The following is a 19,931-nucleotide window of genomic DNA, read 5'->3' as shown; positions in this document are numbered from 1 at the left end:
CTAGATTAAGCCCTGTCCAGAAAACCACCCCTAAATGAATTAAAATTTAAATCAGGTTTATTTTTAGTGCTTCGAATAAGCTTTACAGCAAATGCATGTTTCATGTTATAATCAGCAAGAATTAATTTATCAGTGGTGATTGTCAAAGTAATGTCCACATGGCAATAATATACAAAATATGTGGTTAGTTAACAACTAACTAGGTTTAGCAGAAACAATGAATGGGTTTTATTAATTCTCTGAGAGGGGGCCCTCACAAAGGTTTGTCTAGGCCCCCTGGCATCTAGGCCGGCACTGACAGACTGGAAAGGTAATTATAAAGTTTTAGGGGCTAAGAGTCAGATCTACCAACTTTAGATAATTTTGATATTTTAGAAATTACTAGAAGATCAGAATTTGCGACCACAGTAAATTTGAGAAAATACTGAAGAACCAGCCCATATAAAGCTTAATGAAGTTCTAAACGTATGTCTGGGAATCTGAGATGACCAGACATAAGCTCATGAACATTGATTTTTTTTTTTGAGAAGCATTAATATATTGCTGATCCGTGTACACAAATTGTCACTTAAATTTGTGTCATGAATAAATAGTGATCATAAATCGCCCTTTAAAAAGTATCCTCTATTGAAATAACTGGAGGTTTGGACCCCAAAACAGTATTCCTCATGTCATCACTTAACAAGTGAATAGGCAGTGATTGTATGCTCTAGTAAACATTCTAGTTGCTTTGTTTTAAACAATTAAAAGCTTCTTTATTTACACACCCAGTAAGTAATTGGAGTAATCAATTCATGGGAATGTAAATGCAAATGTCCTGACATCAGAAAGAAAAATGCATGTTACATTTTTACAATATTTGTAAGATGAAACAAAGCTGATTGTCACATTGTAAATGTTTTCTATTTTAGATGAGGGAAACGTGTAACATTGGGTCAGTCGTCACTTCATGCATGTCACTTCATACCGTACATGCCTTCTGAATGTGACAGAAAATGACAACATACATTTGGGAGACAACATACTTTGTAGGAATTCTGTGAATTTAAAGGCACAACCAGAAACAATAATACCCAACAGTGGTATAAAGGATGGCTCTTCAAAGAACATTTAAAATTTGTTTTATTTAAATTTTGGCATGTGCATTTATGAGATGGAAACAATGCAGTATGTGATATTATGATGATGCAGTATGAGTAAACAATGCAGTTTACACGAGTAAACAATGCAATATGAGGAAACAATGCAGTATGAGGAAACAATGCAGTATGTGACATTACTCTATTATAGTGTTTCTCAACCACTGTGCCTGGACACACCACTTGTTTGGTGTGCCATGGTAAAAAAAAAAACACTGCCACAGTGTTTGAAAAAACGCTTGAAGCTAGCTACCAGGGTTGCTGAGTTGGTCACAGCTGCGCATGTGTCACTGTCATCAATTCAAGCCAGGATATCGTTTCTGTTTATCAAAAAAAGATCAAGTTTCACATTAAATGTGAACACTACGTTTAATACAATATAATATTCCAGTTTTACAAGTCACTTAAGCATTGCAATACAGGTTTGTGCAGATGTGTTAATGCTTATTGTGAAAGTGGTGTGCCGTATGATTTTTTTACTAACAAAACTGTGCCGTGGCAGAAAAAAGGTTGGAAAACACTGCTCTATTATGCATTTGCACTAACTTAACTATAGAAAATACATTAAAAAAAAAACTTTAACAGAGAAAACACCACCGTTTTTCAATATTTTCCTATGTTATACCTGAACTTAGACAAATTAATACATACCTATCTTTATCAACGCGAGCACTTAATGTTTGTACAGCACGTCATGAATGTTTTAGCATTTAGCCTAGCCCCATTCATTCCTTAGGATCCAAACAACGAATTTATGCTGCCTTCACGTGCTATGGAAAAGATGATATTTTCCATTTGTGAATTGGTATTTACCAGTGTGTTACAGTATGTTAAAGTGCTTTTGTTGTCATACTGTAGGGAAAATACATTCACTTGAGTAATTTCCCTGATCGCTCATTACTAGGAGGCTCCTGTTTACTGGTAGCCAACATCTGCTTTGGGTAGGTAACACCATGAGTTCTGCTTCCTATGAGTGAGTGGTCACCCAGGCTTAGTTAGGGTCCCACATTTAAAAATAAGCAGTGGATAGACTGTAAACATAGAGCCAGATGAATCAAATGCATCCAATGGAAGTCTTAAGTGATTTTTTTCTTTGTGTGATTGGTTTGAGCTTAGTTGACCTTAGAAAAGGCCCTACTGAAGCAGTAGATTGCCTATAAACGTACAGCATTTGAGATTAAGTTGGCTTTAATAAGGATCCTATTCTGAGCAATAGTATACCTGTGGATGGAAGATTGATATCCTACCCATTTCGATTGCAGCAATCCTGTTTCTATTTGAAATATTTTTCATGCTGACCGATTTTTTTTTTAAGCATTTCTAGTTGAGGCTCGACCATATCCCACACATAATGCTGGGTTCCTGGAAGGCAACGAAATAGCAGTCTTAACTCTGTGCCTAACATTCAGCCAAAGCCTCACACACAGCCACAGACATACCAAACACAAGATCTCCGAAATGGAGCTGCCCTAAAGAGTGAACTGAACCCTGACGAATGTTCAGCCTGTCTTTTATCTACAACAAATTAACACATGCTTCAATTGGTAGCCAGAAGAAGAGTGGTGTTACATGAGCCATTTTTTTGCTTCCAGAAGATGAGCCCAGCTGCTGTGTTCTGAACCAATTAGAGTGGTTTGATAGACTGTGCAGGAAGGTCAGCAAACAGAGCATTGGAGTAATCCAGCCTAGGGATTACAAGGGCCTGGATCAGGAGTTGTGCAACATGCTCTGTAAGGTATGGCCGTATCTTCTTGATATTTTATAATGCAAATCAGCATGATTGTGCTGTCTTTGAAATGTACACTGCGTAGGACATTGCATTATAAAAGACTACATCGATGTTTCTGGCAGTTTTGGAAGGATTAATGGTTGTGTTTCCAAGTAAAATGGATAGGTCATGCTGTGTCTTGGGTTCAACCGAGGTGCTACTAAAAGTATTGGGTTCTATGTACTGTACCCAGTGGAACACCCCCCCCCCCCAAAAAAAAAAAATAAGTGACTTTATCCCATTAGATTTTAGTTTTCTTCGCCCCAACAGATGTATTTTAACATGATATTACAACATTCAAAGAAAACACACATTTTAATGTTTTTTTAAATATTTACATGTGTGTGTATTTATATATACAAAATAATTACACACAGTGTACACACATACTGTATATTATGCAAAAACTTACTTTTATTTTGTATGCGACTAATCTTTTGACAGCCTTAATTAAAACATAAGAGTCAATGGTCCAACTATAGAAAACATTGATCACCATAATGGTGATTTTTTTTCAAAATCAATAAAAGTGATATTGATTTAATGGTTGCTTCCGGGCTTGGACAGAAGTTGGCAAAAATGTTGTCGATCCACTGACACTCACATACCGTATCATTTTCTACAGGGTGTGGTTGAGAGAATCTTTAAAAATATTGCATAACAAAAGCATACCTTGAAACCTGTCACAATTGGGTAACAGCGCTGCCCATAGTATTATTTGAAGTAATGATGACTGATGACTCCTTCATCAACCACTAAGCTTTCACCAATTGAAATATTAATGGGTAGGCCTTTCCTGACCCCCTGGGTCAAAAGCTATGCATATGCTTCCTCCATAGGTGACAGGTTGCTTCTACAAAAATGTACTGTATAATTGATCAAAATAACCTGGTCCGTCTGGTTGGGTGTTGGTGTAGTAATGCAAACTCGTTAAAACTTCCATCACTGCAAAACCACAAAACTGAAAAACTGGTTTGATTGAATTGAAATGACAAGGCCAATCAAATAGGAGATGATGTGGACCAGGCAAGGAATGCTTAAAGGCGCTCTAAGCGAATTGAAGCGTTTTAGACCATAAAACATTTTTTGTTACATACCGGAAACATCTCCTCACTATCTGCTTGCTGCCTGTCCGCTGATCAAACTGTAAAAAAACGCGATCTCTGTAGACAGCCCAGGCTTCACAAACGGCAATATCAACAAGTGGCCAAACCTAGCATCACAAAACAAAACAAAGTATTCCAGCCAATAAACGACAAAAAAGGATTTGGGAGTGGGGGTTGGGCGCGTTCATGAAAGCACAGAAGGGAGGGGGAGGGGGCGGAGTTAGCTACGCTCAGTCTGTTTGAAAACAGTTTCAAACGTCAACAATAACTAACGTCTCGCAGATTCGCCTAGAGAGCCTTTTACAACAAGTATCACACAGTCTACTATTTGTGATAACCATCTGCTACATTTTGGGCATAATAAGTTAATTCTTAATACAAAAAAGAAAATTACCTTTTAATACATTATCTTCAGTCCTTGCAGCATATACTGTCTAACACCTGCATCCTTGAAAACATGTAAAATGCCCAAAACCAGATAGCAGGAGGACTACAAACAATCCACAGCAGTTCAAGTCTTATAGGCATGGTCAGTACTTTGGAAACAAATAATTTTCTCATCAGTGATGAATTGTGAATGTCTCTAACGCTTTATGTAGATGATTTTATTCAGTGTAAGGATATCAACTCTGCTGCTGCTTTCCCTCTCTGAGCAAGAGATATTTACAAAGCACATGTCAACTCTGCAGAAAAGGCCTAAGGTACCTACTGTTTGGTGAAGTAATGGGTCAATTTGCTGCCACATTTTCAAAATGACCCAAAAATATTTATACACTTGTGAAATAAATTATGAGGTTGTCACAGGTAAATAAACATATGCATGGATGATTTAAACATGGTGGATGAAGTATGTCCGGAATCCATGTAAACTGCATAGACACTTTCTAGAGCAAACATACTTTTTAACATACTGTTGTTACTTCATTTGATTCAGTACTTACTGTTACAATAGGTGATTTCACTGATAACTGTGTTTCAGCTGCTTAAATGCTTCTTTTAACAAACATTACATCTGTTGTCAGGGGCGTCATGCACCAATTTTTTTTAAGGGGGCACAGTGTCAACAGCTCACAGAAATTTGTGCATACACAGACATCAAACGAAATATTATAGAGCTTTCAGTCTTTTCCATGGCACTTACATTTCTTACAATCTGAAAACCCTTGCTTTCATGCAAAAACCTCCAAAATAAAAGTGATGACTAACTTTCATATCAAATACTATTCAATCGGAATAATGACACATTTGCATCATATTCACATCTGAAACGGCATGTTTTATTAAAGTCTTAATGGCTTGTTTAATTGTGTAATTAATGCATTTTGCACAACAACTACATTATCATATAAAATTAATGTAATTTTAAATCCATAAAGTATATAAACAACGAAAATGACATAAGCTATAGCCACGTGATTGATTTTAATGTTCAATAATGATTTTAAAAAATATTTTTAGATAAAATTATTAGAGGAACGGATTTTTGCATTAAATTTTACCTCATGTGAGCATGTGAGATTCCGCGCCCGCGTGAACTTTGGCGAACTTTGGCGTTGTGCCAAGAAGATGAATCTCTGCTAATATAACGTTGAGACGGTCACATTTAAAACCATACATTTTCTACACAGAGAAGGTTAACTGCACATTAGCGTACTGGGGTTTGGAAATGTTGTGAGCGTTTCTAACACGTTTTAATTCCTCAGATAGCCAAATGCAGCAGCAAGCCAGCAACAGCAGAGAGCTCGTGAGCGCGCCCTGACACTGATGACGTCTGCGACTGCGCTCTGACTGCAGCGCCAGCTGCCGCCAGAATAAAAGTAATGTAACATGATCAAAACACGATCAAAACGGCGAAAATCTCCGAAAAGTGACAAGGATGCAGCACAGAATGTATAATATTGTGCATATTAACAGATTAAAAGTCAAATAACAGATTAATTGACGCTTATTTGATTTTGAGGTAAAATCCATTGGCTCAAAAAAACCAAGGGGGCAGGTGCCCCCTCAGTTTGAATGGGCATGACGCCTCTGTCTGTTGTCTTGAATTGGCTACATATTAAATTAATCAAAAAACAGTAAAAAAAAACCAAACAAAAGTAAAACATTTAGTTTATCAAAATAAATGTAACTGTAACTGCAACCCATATAGCAAGCAACTATTGAAACAATATTAAAAATAGTTGATTTGTCCATGTTAATCCCATTGAATCAATATCAAGTTTGCACCCTCCATTAATATTGAATAAAATATAGAAATTTCAACAAACCACCGTTATGGTGATAAGTGTTTGCTTTAGTTAAGCCCTTGACCCTTGACTTTCACTAACTTAAATCTTCCCTTATTAAGTGTTTGTATGTGTTTATAAGTAGAAACACACATGCATTGGAAAAGTTAAGTTTGTTTCAAAGTTAAGTTGAAATCATTATAAAGATGTCAAGATGAGATAGAATTAGGCTGGTTTACACGATGAGATCAATCTTTTTGTGGTAGTTATAATTACTCTGGTTTGTAAATGCACTTTGAAAAGCTAAACAGAAAAAACTCAAAAATAGTAGCAATCATCAAACTTATTCAGATAAAACAATCAACTGCAATGCAGTTGCAGCTGCAATACCCAACATGCATTGCACCATGAAGCATTCTTTTGTTGATCATCACCACTTATTAGTTTTATAGACTGATTTATAGGGGTGGTTTCCCGGACAGGTATTAGCTTAAGCCGGGACTAGGCCTTAGTTTACTTATAAAATATAACTTGTTTTAACAAACATGCCTTACTAAAATCATTACTTGTGTGCATTTTGAGGCAAAACAAAGGGCACTGATGTATTTTAAGATATGTCAGTGCAAGCTGTTTTCAGTTTGGACAGCTCTTACATTTGTTTTAGTCTAGGACTAGTCTAATCCCTGTCCGGGAAACTGCCCCATAGTGTTAGAGATTTATTCAGTAGTTTAACCTTTTAAGTGTGTTTTTATAATTCTGAAAATAAAAATCTGACAATGTTTCCAGCTAGCACTGTATTATACTTCAATTTATACACACACAAGAAAAGTAATCTAGGTAAATCTACAGCAATTAAGTTAAGCTAGGGCCACACCAAAATATTTTTTACATCTTATAATTTTTCATTATATGAGGGACCACCAGCATTATAAAAAAAATCAATGATTTAACATGTTGTTTATGTTTGTGTGTGGAGTGCCTCAAAGCAGTCATGACAGCACACTACGCATCATCAGATTTACTTCACAAACAACGCGAGTCTCAGCTGAGAACTCAGGAAATCTTGCAATGTTTCTCATATCCAAACGCGTCTTCACAATAAACAAACATGGCGAACAACGGGCATAAAGAAATGGCATTAATACAATGGACTGCTTTTTTACAAATCTGATGTCCATCTGACTTTGTACTGTGTTTGCTGCACCATGTTGTTTTTATGGTTTCATCTTTCATCAGCTCGCTTTCTGATTGGGTATTACTCTGTTTCACGTGACAATCTACAGCATGCGTGTGTGTTTGTCCTCTGGTTTACCCGAGGCTCGAACTGATTTTGCCAAGTGGTTGATGTCCTCAGGGCAACATATTGTGTTGACCCAAGGAGAACATTTTTCTAAATAAAACCTAAACCCACCCCAACCCTAACCATAACCAAACCCTAAAATCCGAGGGACATGATAAGTGAAAAACAATGGTCGAGAAACAGCTAATCGTGGTTGTAAGCTTAAACTTAAAACAAAATATAAACTTATTTCTGAAATCTGATTGGTTGTTTGAAATGTTGTCCCAGGGTCAACATAATGTTGCCCTGAGGACATCAACCACTTGGCAAAATCAGGAGAGCCGACACAACAAGATTTTTGATTATAAATATTCAACATGTTGCAATCGGAGTGGCCCCGACGTGGCTCCGAGCAGATTCTTAAGGCACCGCCCACCACAGGAAAATTTGCTAAGATAATCGGTGCAACTACTAAGTCAGGCGGGTACACACCACAAGATAATCGTGATAATTTGGGACGATTTTCCCCCTTACGACAATCCTAGGTAATGTCCTGATCATCTTCGTGGTTGAACCGATTGTTGATTATAGTCTTTAATATGGTGAAAATACCTTAAAAAGGTTTAAAGTACTGCAAAGAAATATGCTTATAGGCATTGTAATGGAACTGCGTGTGAAAATTGTACTTCTTCTGTGGTGCATATTGAGTTTATGGCTATATTAATTTTAATATTGTGACTGATATCAAAGACAGAACCCTTTTGAAAGTGATATGTCTTGCCAGGGGACACACCAATAGTGTCTTTTTTACAACACCTTTAACCCAGTCTTAAGAGAATTAAGGGTGTCACGATTTCGATTTTAAATCGTAATCGATCGAAATTAGGATTGTGGCCAAAACTGGTATTGCAATCACAAAACTTGTGGCTAAAACTGGTACTGCAATCACACAACTGGTGGCCAATACACAAAATGACAACATAAACATCAGTTGAGGGCTGCAACTCCACTTTTTAAATGACAATACCCTGGCCAGACCACTGTTGTCAGTGATATAAGTATTTGAAATGAAAATGATTTCTTAATGTCTAGTGACATATCAGGGCTGTTTTATGATTAATTGATATACATTTCTTACATACTGTTCCTTTAAGTCACAACCTCGAATTTTGAATTAAAAAATGTGATCGTCGATGCTGCCTCGCCCCCATGTCACGTCCGGTCAGCTTGTCAATAAAAATAAACCTCTCAGAGGTGCCTTTAAAAACATCGGTCCAGCAGAACGCGATTTATATTTTAAACAAGAGGGATAAATTGCTACAACTCCTTGTAATGCATCATAAACAGGATTATTACCTAGTGATCTGCCTTTGGACAGAGCCCAGCTCTATGCACGTGCGCAAGAGAGCCGCCAAGATGCAGCGGATAATATTTTAAACAAAAGGGATAGTTTGCCTCAGCTCGCATGAAATGCATAAAACTGAACAAATATGTAAGGATTACTACTTTAGTTTATGGTTAGACTTGACAGATTCGAGAGCGCGTGCACGTGAGACAGAGAGAAGCACAGCTGCTTATGACACACCGGTTTTATTTCAGATGATAGGAGGAGTCCAAGATGCGCGCATTAAGTCCATGTGCGTGCAAGAAGGACTCCTCTCTCTACAAGCTCTCTTGCGTAAAGTAAAGCCCACAACCCCCCATGCGAAGAAAAGCATGCAATGTGCATGTTAATGTGAAACTATAATAATAATAATAAAGGCATATAACTTTTTGTCTTTCAAAAAAGTATATAATTTAAAAATCGAGAATCGAATCGAATCGTGACATTCGAATCGAAAATGTAATCGAATCGAGGATTTGGAGAATCGTGACCCCTAAAGAGAATGCATCGCTGGCCACTCCTAACTAGCCTGGTCCAACCAGACTCTCGTACATTCATTTCATTTGTACAGAGAGTCTGGCCACGCTCCATTGGAAAGCGTTACTTCCGTTAAGGAGGGTCCATTGTTGAAGTTTAAAACTTTTGGATCTGCCCAGAGTCACTCAGGATCTGCCAAAGCCAATCGCTAACGTGTGGTCATGACGTATATCATGCACCGAAACCGGACGGAAACAACAAGTCAGAATAATCAGACAAACAAAACTTAGCAAACCTGGTTCTTGCTCCGGCTTTAACTTCTGTATATTCGGCAGTTTTGCAACAACGGACCGAATAGCTTTTTCTCACGTCTTTCTCTGCTGCCATTACTGAACTACAACTCAAACTGACGCACGACCTCAACGTCATCGTTCTTAGCCACCCCCATCTGTTCCTGATTGGTCCTGCAGATTTTTGCAGGAGAAAACGAAACTCTATAGAGCCATCCCAGACGTACTGCTGAAGCGAAATGAAAAATAAGCGGAAGCACGTAGGAGGGCGGAGCCAGGCTAACTCCTAACAGCAGTTACAGGTTTACATTTTTTTCTCATTTTCTAAGACACAACATCATCTTGTAGAGTCCATTGGCCAGATCCCTTTGTGATTCTTACATTTTCATATGATGCAAAATTAAGTAAACAGTGTTCAGAGCAAATGGGATTATCTAGATCCTGGCTACACGCTCAAATCTGTCATAGATTTCCACTACATAGAAGAAAAAATGTCAAAGTACTCAATTTACCCCAACAATTCACAAATGGAAAAAACAGCTATTAGCCCTAACCCAACCCTGTTTGACAGAGCAAGGATCCTCTTTAGGCTGGGGATGGAAAAATTCTCTTAAAATGAAGATGACATTGCAAAAAAGACATACATGTATGCCTACCTATTTTACATTTCTTTGTATATCTTTGCAGATAAATGCAAAATTCATCCAGATTACAACAGTTCTTCTTCAATCAACATTCTTTGTGCAATTATGACATCCTTATCAGTCTTTAACAGTACCAAAGGAGATGTTCAAAGAATGATGTACAACATTTTGGCTGTGTTGGATGAAGTATGTATAGTGTTTAAGCGTTGGTTAAATAAAGTATATGCCAAAATGCTAGCTGCACGTCAAATTTTTAGGGATGTCATTTATATTTATCACACTTTTGGATGCGGCGCTACTGAGTTTATTCTTGATACAATAAAGAAAATGACCTTTCAATACGTTGCCTTACTCTAGCACTTACTCTCTTATAGTGTTTTTGTGATGTATTTATTAATTTTTTTACCAAAATTTGTTCAATGTTGAGTTTGTACTCTTATTTTGTATTTTTGTAATTTCCAATTTATGGAATGCTCAACCAAAGGCTAATCGATATTTATATATATTTATTGTTGTAAGCCTGGATTGTTTGTAAAGTTAAAGTAATTAATAAAAAAGTAGTGTTGAATTGCAAATTTCTCTCACACTTTAAAAAGAAGCCAAAAGAAGACTATATTGACAAAAATCTGATTGGAGTCAACCCTAAACATTGCCAAAAATCTCTTACGTATTGGACTAAATTTGTGGCAGCTACAATAATGTCTGTTGTAATGGCTAGTAAACTGATACATTTCACAAGTCAATAGCTGGGTTTGTTTGTAATGTGAAGCAAATCTTTTCAAAATTTTCAAATATTAAAGAAAATCAAACTAATGTGAATTAGGTGCGTTTCCATCAAGTTGTTAGAGCAAATGACGCTGGTATTGGTAACCTACACTCACCTAAAGGATTATTAGGAACACCATACTAATACTGTGTTTGACCTCCTTTTGCCTTCAGAACTGCCTTAATTCTATGTTGCATTGATTCAACAAGGTGCTGAAAGCTTTCTTTAGAAATGTTGGCCCATATTGATAGGATAGCATCTTGCAGTTGATGGAGATTTGTGGGATGCACATCCAGGGCACAAAGCCATGACTTTCTTTTCCGTGTCAGTTTCACTTATTGGTTACTCAACTGTTTTTTCAATTTTCTTACAATTGTCGCTTCGGTTTGGGGTTAGAACAAATTTCTGTTACATAAAATGACTTAAACAAATATGTTTTTATCATTACCCAACTCTAACCCTAGCGTCAGGCGGCAATGGTTTAAAAAGCATACGTTTTTTTTATAAACCAATACTTAAAGTGACATCCTAACGCAAACAGCAAATCTAACCCCAAACCAAAGCGACAATTGTTTAAAAATAGGAAAAACAGTTGAGTAACCAATACGTGAAACTGATACTGAAAAGAAAGTCATGGCACGGGCATGTAAGATAGTGGAAATACTTGACAATGCCATGCAAAACTGAGCAAAATAATGGGAGATTATAAATATATTATTAAACTGGGCAAACAGGCTTATTAGGTAATTAGACTCAAGATACAAAAAAGCTAAGCTGTAATATGAAGTCATCTGTCACCATTACAGCAAAAAAAAAAAACTTTTGAATGTAGAACAATGAATGGATTAAGCATGCTTTTCATATGTATTAATTGGATGCCTCAAAGTCATGTACAAAGGAGAATGCTACTAAGGTAAGACAACTTTTAGTATACAATTTGTTATTGACTTAATAGCAATGTGCTATGGAATGTGTGCCGATCAGTTTAAGTCGGGTTTGTGTCTTTCTGTATGAGTATTCAGATCCTGCTTTCAAATAATAGACTGAGTCTATGCCAGATCTGGATAGTAAATTTATGGCATTTCTCATGTCCCAGATGATTTTCTTAAAGAAACAGTATGGCAGTAAGTAAAATCGGTTGAGCTGCAACTCCACTTTTTAAATCCTGGCCGGACCGCAGTTGTCAGTGATATAGGTATTTGAAATGAAAATGATTTCTTAATGCCTTGTGACATGTCAGGGACATTTTAATTGATATACATTTCTTACATACTGTTCCTTTAACTAAATTATCAAATCTGTCAATTTCTAGTCATAGGGCAATGTTGTGACATTGCTTACGCCTTTCATGCTAAAACTACCATGAGGAAGCATTAGTACCTGACAGTGAGTCAGTTGTCTTCACAAAGTACCTTTGTTGTTCACAAAACATTTTGTACCATTACACAATTTTTGTGCTAGGTGACTTCAGAGACTTCAAGGACCAGGCTGAGAAAGGAAAAGAGGAAATGGTCCTGGACATCTTTGTGGTACATGCAGAGAGCACATACTGACAACCAATTTGGCAATTGTACATAGGAGGTACTCAGGAATATTCATGCTTTAATCTACCATTTTACTTTGCTTGTACGCTTAATTCAAGTTTTGGATTTTAACTCAATTCGGGAGGAGCGTGGTCATGTAATCCAACAATCCACGCAAAGGGGTCTCTAATGTATATACAATAAAGCTGTCCCTTACCTCACCTGTCCCATTACAGTTTTTTTGGCAGCATCCCTCCTCCAACCCATCACGTCACTTTCTATGCACTTTTGTTTGGTCATATAAGATGTGTAGCCTAATATTTATATGCTTTATATTTATATAAGCACATTGTTCCAATTTTTATTTTACTGTTGTTACTTATAAGTAACAACAGTAAAATAAAAAGCTGGACCAATAAATTATGAGTTGTATCATTCTGTGCATTGGGTAGCTGGAAGCTGCACATTCATTGGCTTCATCTACAGTATATAGTTGATCAGCTGGACAGCATTCTGATCAACTGAACGGTTTCTAAAACAACGCAGCAAGAGGTGTCCCAAATCGCAGATTTAACATAAAGTTAATGTTAGACACAGCACCTCTGGGTCGTGCACCTTGCGCGCGCGTGCGTGCGTCATATTAAAGCGGTCCAGTGAGAGGCGGCGCGATACAATCAATCGTAGCGTCGATGGCAGACAGCAGCGGCGACCCGTGCTCTGAAATCAGTCCTTATGTATGAAATGACCTAACAGACGCTTCAGCGTCTCGGGTAAGCTTGGTCTCCTCAGCTTGAATAACCGCAAACGAGCGAATTTAAAGCAGATCGGACTTATTTTACGCCGGTGAACAAGACTCCATCAATCTATCTGGTGTGAGATGATCAAGGTAGGCGCGTAACCTGTCGTAATGTTTTATCAATGTCATTAGCATGAATTTTGAGGTAACGTTATAACCGCACACCTGTACCCTGTTTTATCCTAATTCTATTGTCATGGTTGTTTTGTCATCCGTTTGCACGTATCTGTTTTACGAATGTGTGCATGAGGGTTACCGATGCCCAGCAAGCAATAGCCATCATTTCACCGCATAGGGTTAACTATAGATATGGTCCGGCTAGTAATAACACACTTCATTCAAAAATAAACTTGAATTTGTTTACATATCATTTTTGTCAAAATAACTTGTGACAGCCCAACTATTGCCTTATTTTAGCCCGGAAGCCTGTGTTTGGATGTCTATTATACATCTTTTAAATGCACAATTGCTTGCTGGGTGCTTTTTATCAAAAATGATTTAAACGCGTCGTCCCCTCTTCATTGATTTTTAGGTAGCACAGGTACGTTTGTAGTTGTTTGCTTAAGATCTGGAATACATCAGGTGTGTAAAAGCACCTGACAAAGGTCTCAGAAAGAGCTGTTTTACATACATTCTAAATCAAAAACATCTTTTTTTTTTAATATGAGCAAACGATATAAAAATACATAGATGTAAATGGTGACATCAAATAGACGTCCCCGAGATGTAGTCAATGTGTGCTATGAGGAATATATTGACTGATAAATGGGCATCGATGCAAAGGAGAGTGTCTGGAACCGGTGGGTTCTTTAAGCTTTATTTTTAGTCTGTGTGTTAGGTTTAATGTGACAGTTTTTGTCATACCTGTGAAGATCCATTTGGGCGGTCATGCATAATTTAAAGAGGTGGTCTGACTTCATCAAACGTGGATACATAAATTGAAATGTTTTATTTGTTTTTAAAATAAAACAAGCTGAAAACATGCTCAGATGATTCTGATAGGATTGTTCAGCGTGGCTACTATTGTCTGTACAAATTCAATGCAAATTGTCTTACGTATTCAAAGTAAATGCAGATTAAAATCTGCTAAAGCTCATGTTGTTGGGATGTTGACATTAAAGACACATAATCTTTAATTTTTATCTTGTGTTGTCATTGCTTAGCTATGATCATACAAGTGTGTGGGTATGTGCCTTTGTTTTTAAATACAATCGTAGAAGAATCTTTATTGCCAAGAGTGCTTGCAGAACACAATGTTTTTTTACATGAATCTTCCAGGGCAGAAATTCAAATACAACAAGAATATTTAAAATATGTAGGAACATATAAAACATACGATGATCTGTACAGAAGTAATACATATTTACATCTGTTATTATGCTGTGTACACTTGTGCTAGGGGAAATGAGATGTCGATATGTATAATAATATGACATTATAATAGACTGGGAAAATTACACCTTGCAATCTCTATTTATGTTTATAAAAAATGCTATTTAAAAATAAACTGTACTTAAAAATAAGTTTTTGTAATTTTTGTATAAGTATATAATTTGCTATTATATAATTGGTGTAATGTTTACTGTGCATTCACACCAGACAAGGAAGAGGTGGCAAAAACGTGCTTTGAGTTTCTTTGCTTCATTCACGCGTGAAATTCTAGTCATTCACATCGTGGGAGGGGGCTTGTATAACTCAAATTGAGTAAACTTACCAGATTATTTGACCTCCTCACTTACCTTCTTCCAAACTGATCCTTTAAATTCCTGTAAAAGTACAAAGATGTCTCGTGAAGCGATGATTATTGTCCTCAATTGTTGTTTTGTTTTTCTGCCTCTGCTCGCTTCCTGTAATTATGTTACTGATAGAGCAAGCTCCTGATTCGCGGCTCGAAAATCTGCCAAAGTTCAGATTTTTCCACGCGCTCTGTGCCATTTGCGCTTACCGCGGCGCAGGATGCCTATTCGTTTCTTTGCGTTGACTTAACATGTAAATCACTCGCGCTTGCCGCCTCTTCTGCGTCTGGTGTGAATGCACCATTAGACAGTTTATCTGAAAATTTCTAGAGACTTTATGAAATGTTTTCAACTTCAGGAGAGGAAGTAGTAAAACCAAAGAGTGGACAAATTGTGGTGAAAACCAACTACACTTATTTCATTATGTAAATATCTAAGGTGTAACATAGAATCTATATGTGGACACACATGTTGGTTTAAACAGTCTTTTTCCACCATGGAAAAGATCTGTGACTGTGTTCATTTAAAATTTAAATGACAGTGAATAATCACTCAAACATTTATCACTTCAGACTTTAGGCTTGTGCATTGTAAAAAATATTCTAGACAGATTTACCTTTATTCCCATTTCAGGAAATGTCAGACAAAAAATCATTTTACAAAGGGTGAAACCCGATGCAATGACTTAAGGAAATATAAATCTGTGTACTTACAAGTCATGTTTTGAATTTCTGTGAATCAGCTCACATTGGATGTTATAATGAATCCAAATCACTGTTCAACTCTGATTCAACAATTTGTAATACTCTGATTACTGCTAGTAATATATTGTGAAAACAGTGTGGTTAACAGTAACAAGTAAGCTTATGTCTGATCGTCCCTGAAAGTCAATAGGAGAAAGTGTGTTCTGCTAAGATCAGTTACATGATTGTATTACATTATTAATAGACCCTTCAGCTGGCCCTAAAGTAGCTCATCAGGGCAAGGTAAAATGAATCCCTAAAATGTCTCTTACAAGCGCATTATCTATTTGTCATGGATATTAAAGTTTTAATTGTCAACAGCTTCATTGAGATCTTTCTTGGCTTGTGTTGCTTATTTTTATTCCAGCGTGTATTCTGTGTGCTCAAGGGAGAAAGGTGAGACACAGAGACTGTCTACGGGGCATTTGGTCGGTCAGTCGCTCTTCTGCTGCTACGGGGCTGGTGTGTGTTGGCATTTAAAGTGGGAATCTGATAAGATTGCCTGTGATTAAATATTTACTGTCGGACTCTCAGAAAGCAAGAGTCATATCTGCATGTATATTTGTTCATACATGAATGTGCCTGCCTGCTTGACTCATTAAATGCATACTCTATGTTAAACCCATCATTTTCTCTCTGCGTCCTTTTTGTATCCTTGGTCACATCCTTATTTACTCTGTGACCCTTTTGCTAATTGGCTTTTTTCTTTTTATCTGTGTCATTAGTGTCATCGTTCGTTATCACTTGATGGTTTGTCCACTTTAGGTTTTCAATGACGCTTTTATTTTAACCCCGTACTGCGGTGCTGGTTTGGATGCGCGTTTCCTGCATTTCTTGCACTATTTTTGGCTCTTCAGGTAAAATGTTAAATGCTTCATCGTTTTTGTGATTTCTTGCGTGCCCATTGCATCTGTGGTATTTCTGTTGCTGTTTGTGCCAACATGGACTAACAGGAAGGATGGCATAGCTTGCAATCCAAAGTTTCTTTTCATTCTCGGAAATAGTGTATAAATAGTTGTACAATTTTGTTGTGATAAGCCTTTTTGGCCTAACCAAACTACCGTAAACAGTTAATGAAAGTAAAGTTAAAACTTAATGGTGACCTGGGAGTAAATATATATTTTAAAAAATCATAAATGTATTTATATCAAGTGCGATATTGTTTACAAGACGCAGAGGTTTAAGTTCATGTCTACACCTTTATGCAACATGGGCTTGTTTAATACTTGCAGTATATTATTTAGAATTGACATAATAATGTTTTTGTCTGTCTATATGTACAGTCAACTTTAGTATTACAGAGAGCATTTAGCCACTGTTGTTATTTCAATAATCTTGCATTACAAAGCCATGTGACCATCCTGTCATCTTTGTGATTAGAGATGACAGTAAATAGCATCTGTACAGTCACACCTTGTTTCCTCGAAACAACAAATGCGGCTTTATGAAAACAGACCATTGGTTTGTCTGTCAGTAACATGAAAGGGCTTTTGCTGGTCAGACCTGAAATTTTGGTCCTTCAAGCTACAATCTGTTACTTTCTTTAGGTACAAGTGAACAAAAACTAAATATTTCAGCAACCACATAAGTAATCTGTGTTGAAACCTATGTCCCTACTTCCAGGGTTGGAGAGTAAAGGATTGCATGTTAAGATGTTATGTAATCAGGATACAAAAAAGTAATTGTATTCTTTTAAAGTTACAGATTACAGTTCAGGATTACTTTTAGGATAACAACGGCTTCACTTAAAATGAAATAAATCATTATTTACCATTTAGGCTCGATTTACACTGCAATTTTTGATGCACAATTCTGATTTTTATGACTCGCTTACATCATCTTTTAACAGTGACTGCATTTACCCTAAACACTTAGCAAAACAATTCAATGTAGACATACAGACTTGGAGCAGCTTAAACCTCAGAGGAAGTAAAATGTCGCGATATGCAATAGAAAGAGACAAAATAATTGTAAGAGATACAAGATTATTTCTGTACAAGACATAAAACCTCAACATTACTTTACTTAGTGTAGCCTTTGTTCTCCATTTCGCATTTTCAATCACGCACGACATGTCTTAAGATGGGAATATCTGGTCTGTCCACTTACATTGCAGGTGCAGATAGGCCTGTCATGATAGCTACTTTTCATAAGTCGATCAATTGCCCCAAACAAATAATGACGATAGTCAATATTATTGACTTTTTAAGACCATTTTTGTCACTGATTATATTTTATAACAACAAAATAGCATAAAAATGCAAGTACATCCTTTCTAAGAACAAAACTTAGATTCGTAAGAAAATAAAGATGAAAATATGAAATTAAAAACAATAATCTAAATATTTAAGACATAAATAACTATTATAAAATGACTGTGCATTTCAATTTTAAACAGCTAGTGATTGTTCAGTGTAAATCCCATATTTCCAGGGTTTATTACTTTAGACAGGTGTTACTTTGATCGCACCTGTGACAGGCTGTGAGTATGCACCATTACCCTGAGCTGCATTTTTATGCAAACAAACACACATGTAAACACTGTGGCAATATTGTGTCTCAGAAACAAAGAAAAAAACCCAGAGGTCTTGTTAATTAAGCGATAAGTCGTTATAGTCATTATTGTGACCAAGCCTAGGCACAGATTCATGTATCCGATTCATATTCAGAAATTTTGGAATTTGTGTTTTTCTTGTTAGCTTAATGTTGCATTTGTTAGTGCTTTACAATTCTGTGGTTGTATGATAGCAGTTGTAAGTTTTCTAGTGGTCACTTCTCAATCTGTCCTTGCAGAAATATATAAAAAAAATTATTTGCTGTATACGTAGGGGAACTACCACTGCCAATGTCCCAGGCCAATTTACGCCTTTAGTCAGCATTTTAAAATAAACACATGTTTACCTGTAGATTGTGTAGACATTTTTAAATGTTGATATAAACTATAAAAAAATGTCTGCATGTCAAAAATAAAACACAAAAGAATAATAATTGGATTACTACCATCCATTATGGTAAACAGAAATATCTGTTTATTTCTGTACAATACAATTTAGTTCATTGTTTACATTAACAATTCTTATTGAGTGCACTGTGTTATGGCATACACATACAGTGCTCCTTCCAGTGTGCTCTGGTTGAATAATTTGACTAATATGCGAGGTCATTTAAAGAAAGAACATTTGCATACGGTGCACAATATACATAGGCCTACTGCAAATTGGAAAAAACCAATTTTCATTTTCCTCTGGCATAAGGCGGGTGGCCAGGTTGCCTAGGGGCCCTTAAAGGATTAATTAAATGCTCTTTAGAAAGGAGTTTGACTATCAGTCTATTACAGATGCTCCTTTCCAGCAACAGATCCAATAACTCCATAAACGTGCACACGCAGACACAAAGCCCCACAGTTAAGCCCCTCATGGGTGTGGAGGGTGTCCCCTGGTGCTCAGACACTGGGAACAGAAGTGCGAGTCGATATCCTGAGTGCATATCAGTAACGTTAAAGTGTCATCACACATTGAACCCCCACTGTTACCTCCCTTTATCAATGCTGTCGTCATTTACTCTCTACAGCTCATGTGGCTGTCAGCATGCTACTGTAGACAATGTTACCTTGGTAGCGTACTGTATGTAAATTAGTGACATTGACAAATGATACGTTTTATAACATTACAGAAAACTAAATGAATAGAGGATTCATTAAAAAAATAAAAACTCATTGTCATTGCCTTAACGTCATTTCAGACCAATTTAGGTATAATAAAAGTCATTTTGATTAATTTACTGGTTGTCGTTTTCTATGCAAGTAAAATGAAACGAAGGGCGAAGCTTTTGAGATTCAAAATGTTTTATGGTTACAGTCAAATAGCGAATCGAATAATCTTGCAGGACTTGTTGGTTTAACTGTACTGTTGACATTTCTAGCTACCTGAATTTATGACCTTCATATAAATGTATATGGCTGATGTACAATCCGACCACAAAATTGCAATGTGTTTCCAAGCATTTGCATGTCTGTTTGCATATACTTATACGTAAATATTGTATTTTCCCCTAAT

At 36.6% G+C, this 19,931-nt stretch overlaps 1 protein-coding gene across 2 annotated transcripts in view; it reads left to right on the top strand.

Annotated features, from left to right (window-relative positions):
* Nucleotides 1-13,206: 13,206 nt before the first annotated feature.
* Nucleotides 13,207-19,931, top strand: part of gal3st3 (galactose-3-O-sulfotransferase 3) — a 28,463-nt gene continuing 21,738 nt past the window's right edge. The window contains exon 1 of one of the 2 annotated variants that reach the window (XM_065294369.2): nt 13,207-13,487. Coding sequence is in view for 1 of the 2 variants with exons in the window: in XM_065294371.2 (XP_065150443.1) it covers nt 13,479-13,487 (9 nt within the window). In the remaining variant the exon portion in view is untranslated. The remainder of the gene's footprint in view (nt 13,488-19,931) is intronic. The other variant, XM_065294371.2, reaches the window with a different exon arrangement.

Source organism: Paramisgurnus dabryanus, chromosome 2 (genome assembly GCF_030506205.2).
Source record: "Paramisgurnus dabryanus chromosome 2, PD_genome_1.1, whole genome shotgun sequence".
Classification (NCBI taxonomy): domain Eukaryota; kingdom Metazoa; phylum Chordata; class Actinopteri; order Cypriniformes; family Cobitidae; genus Paramisgurnus; species Paramisgurnus dabryanus.
Note: the sequence above shows the minus strand (reverse complement) of the source record. Positions and strands in the feature narration are given on the sequence as shown.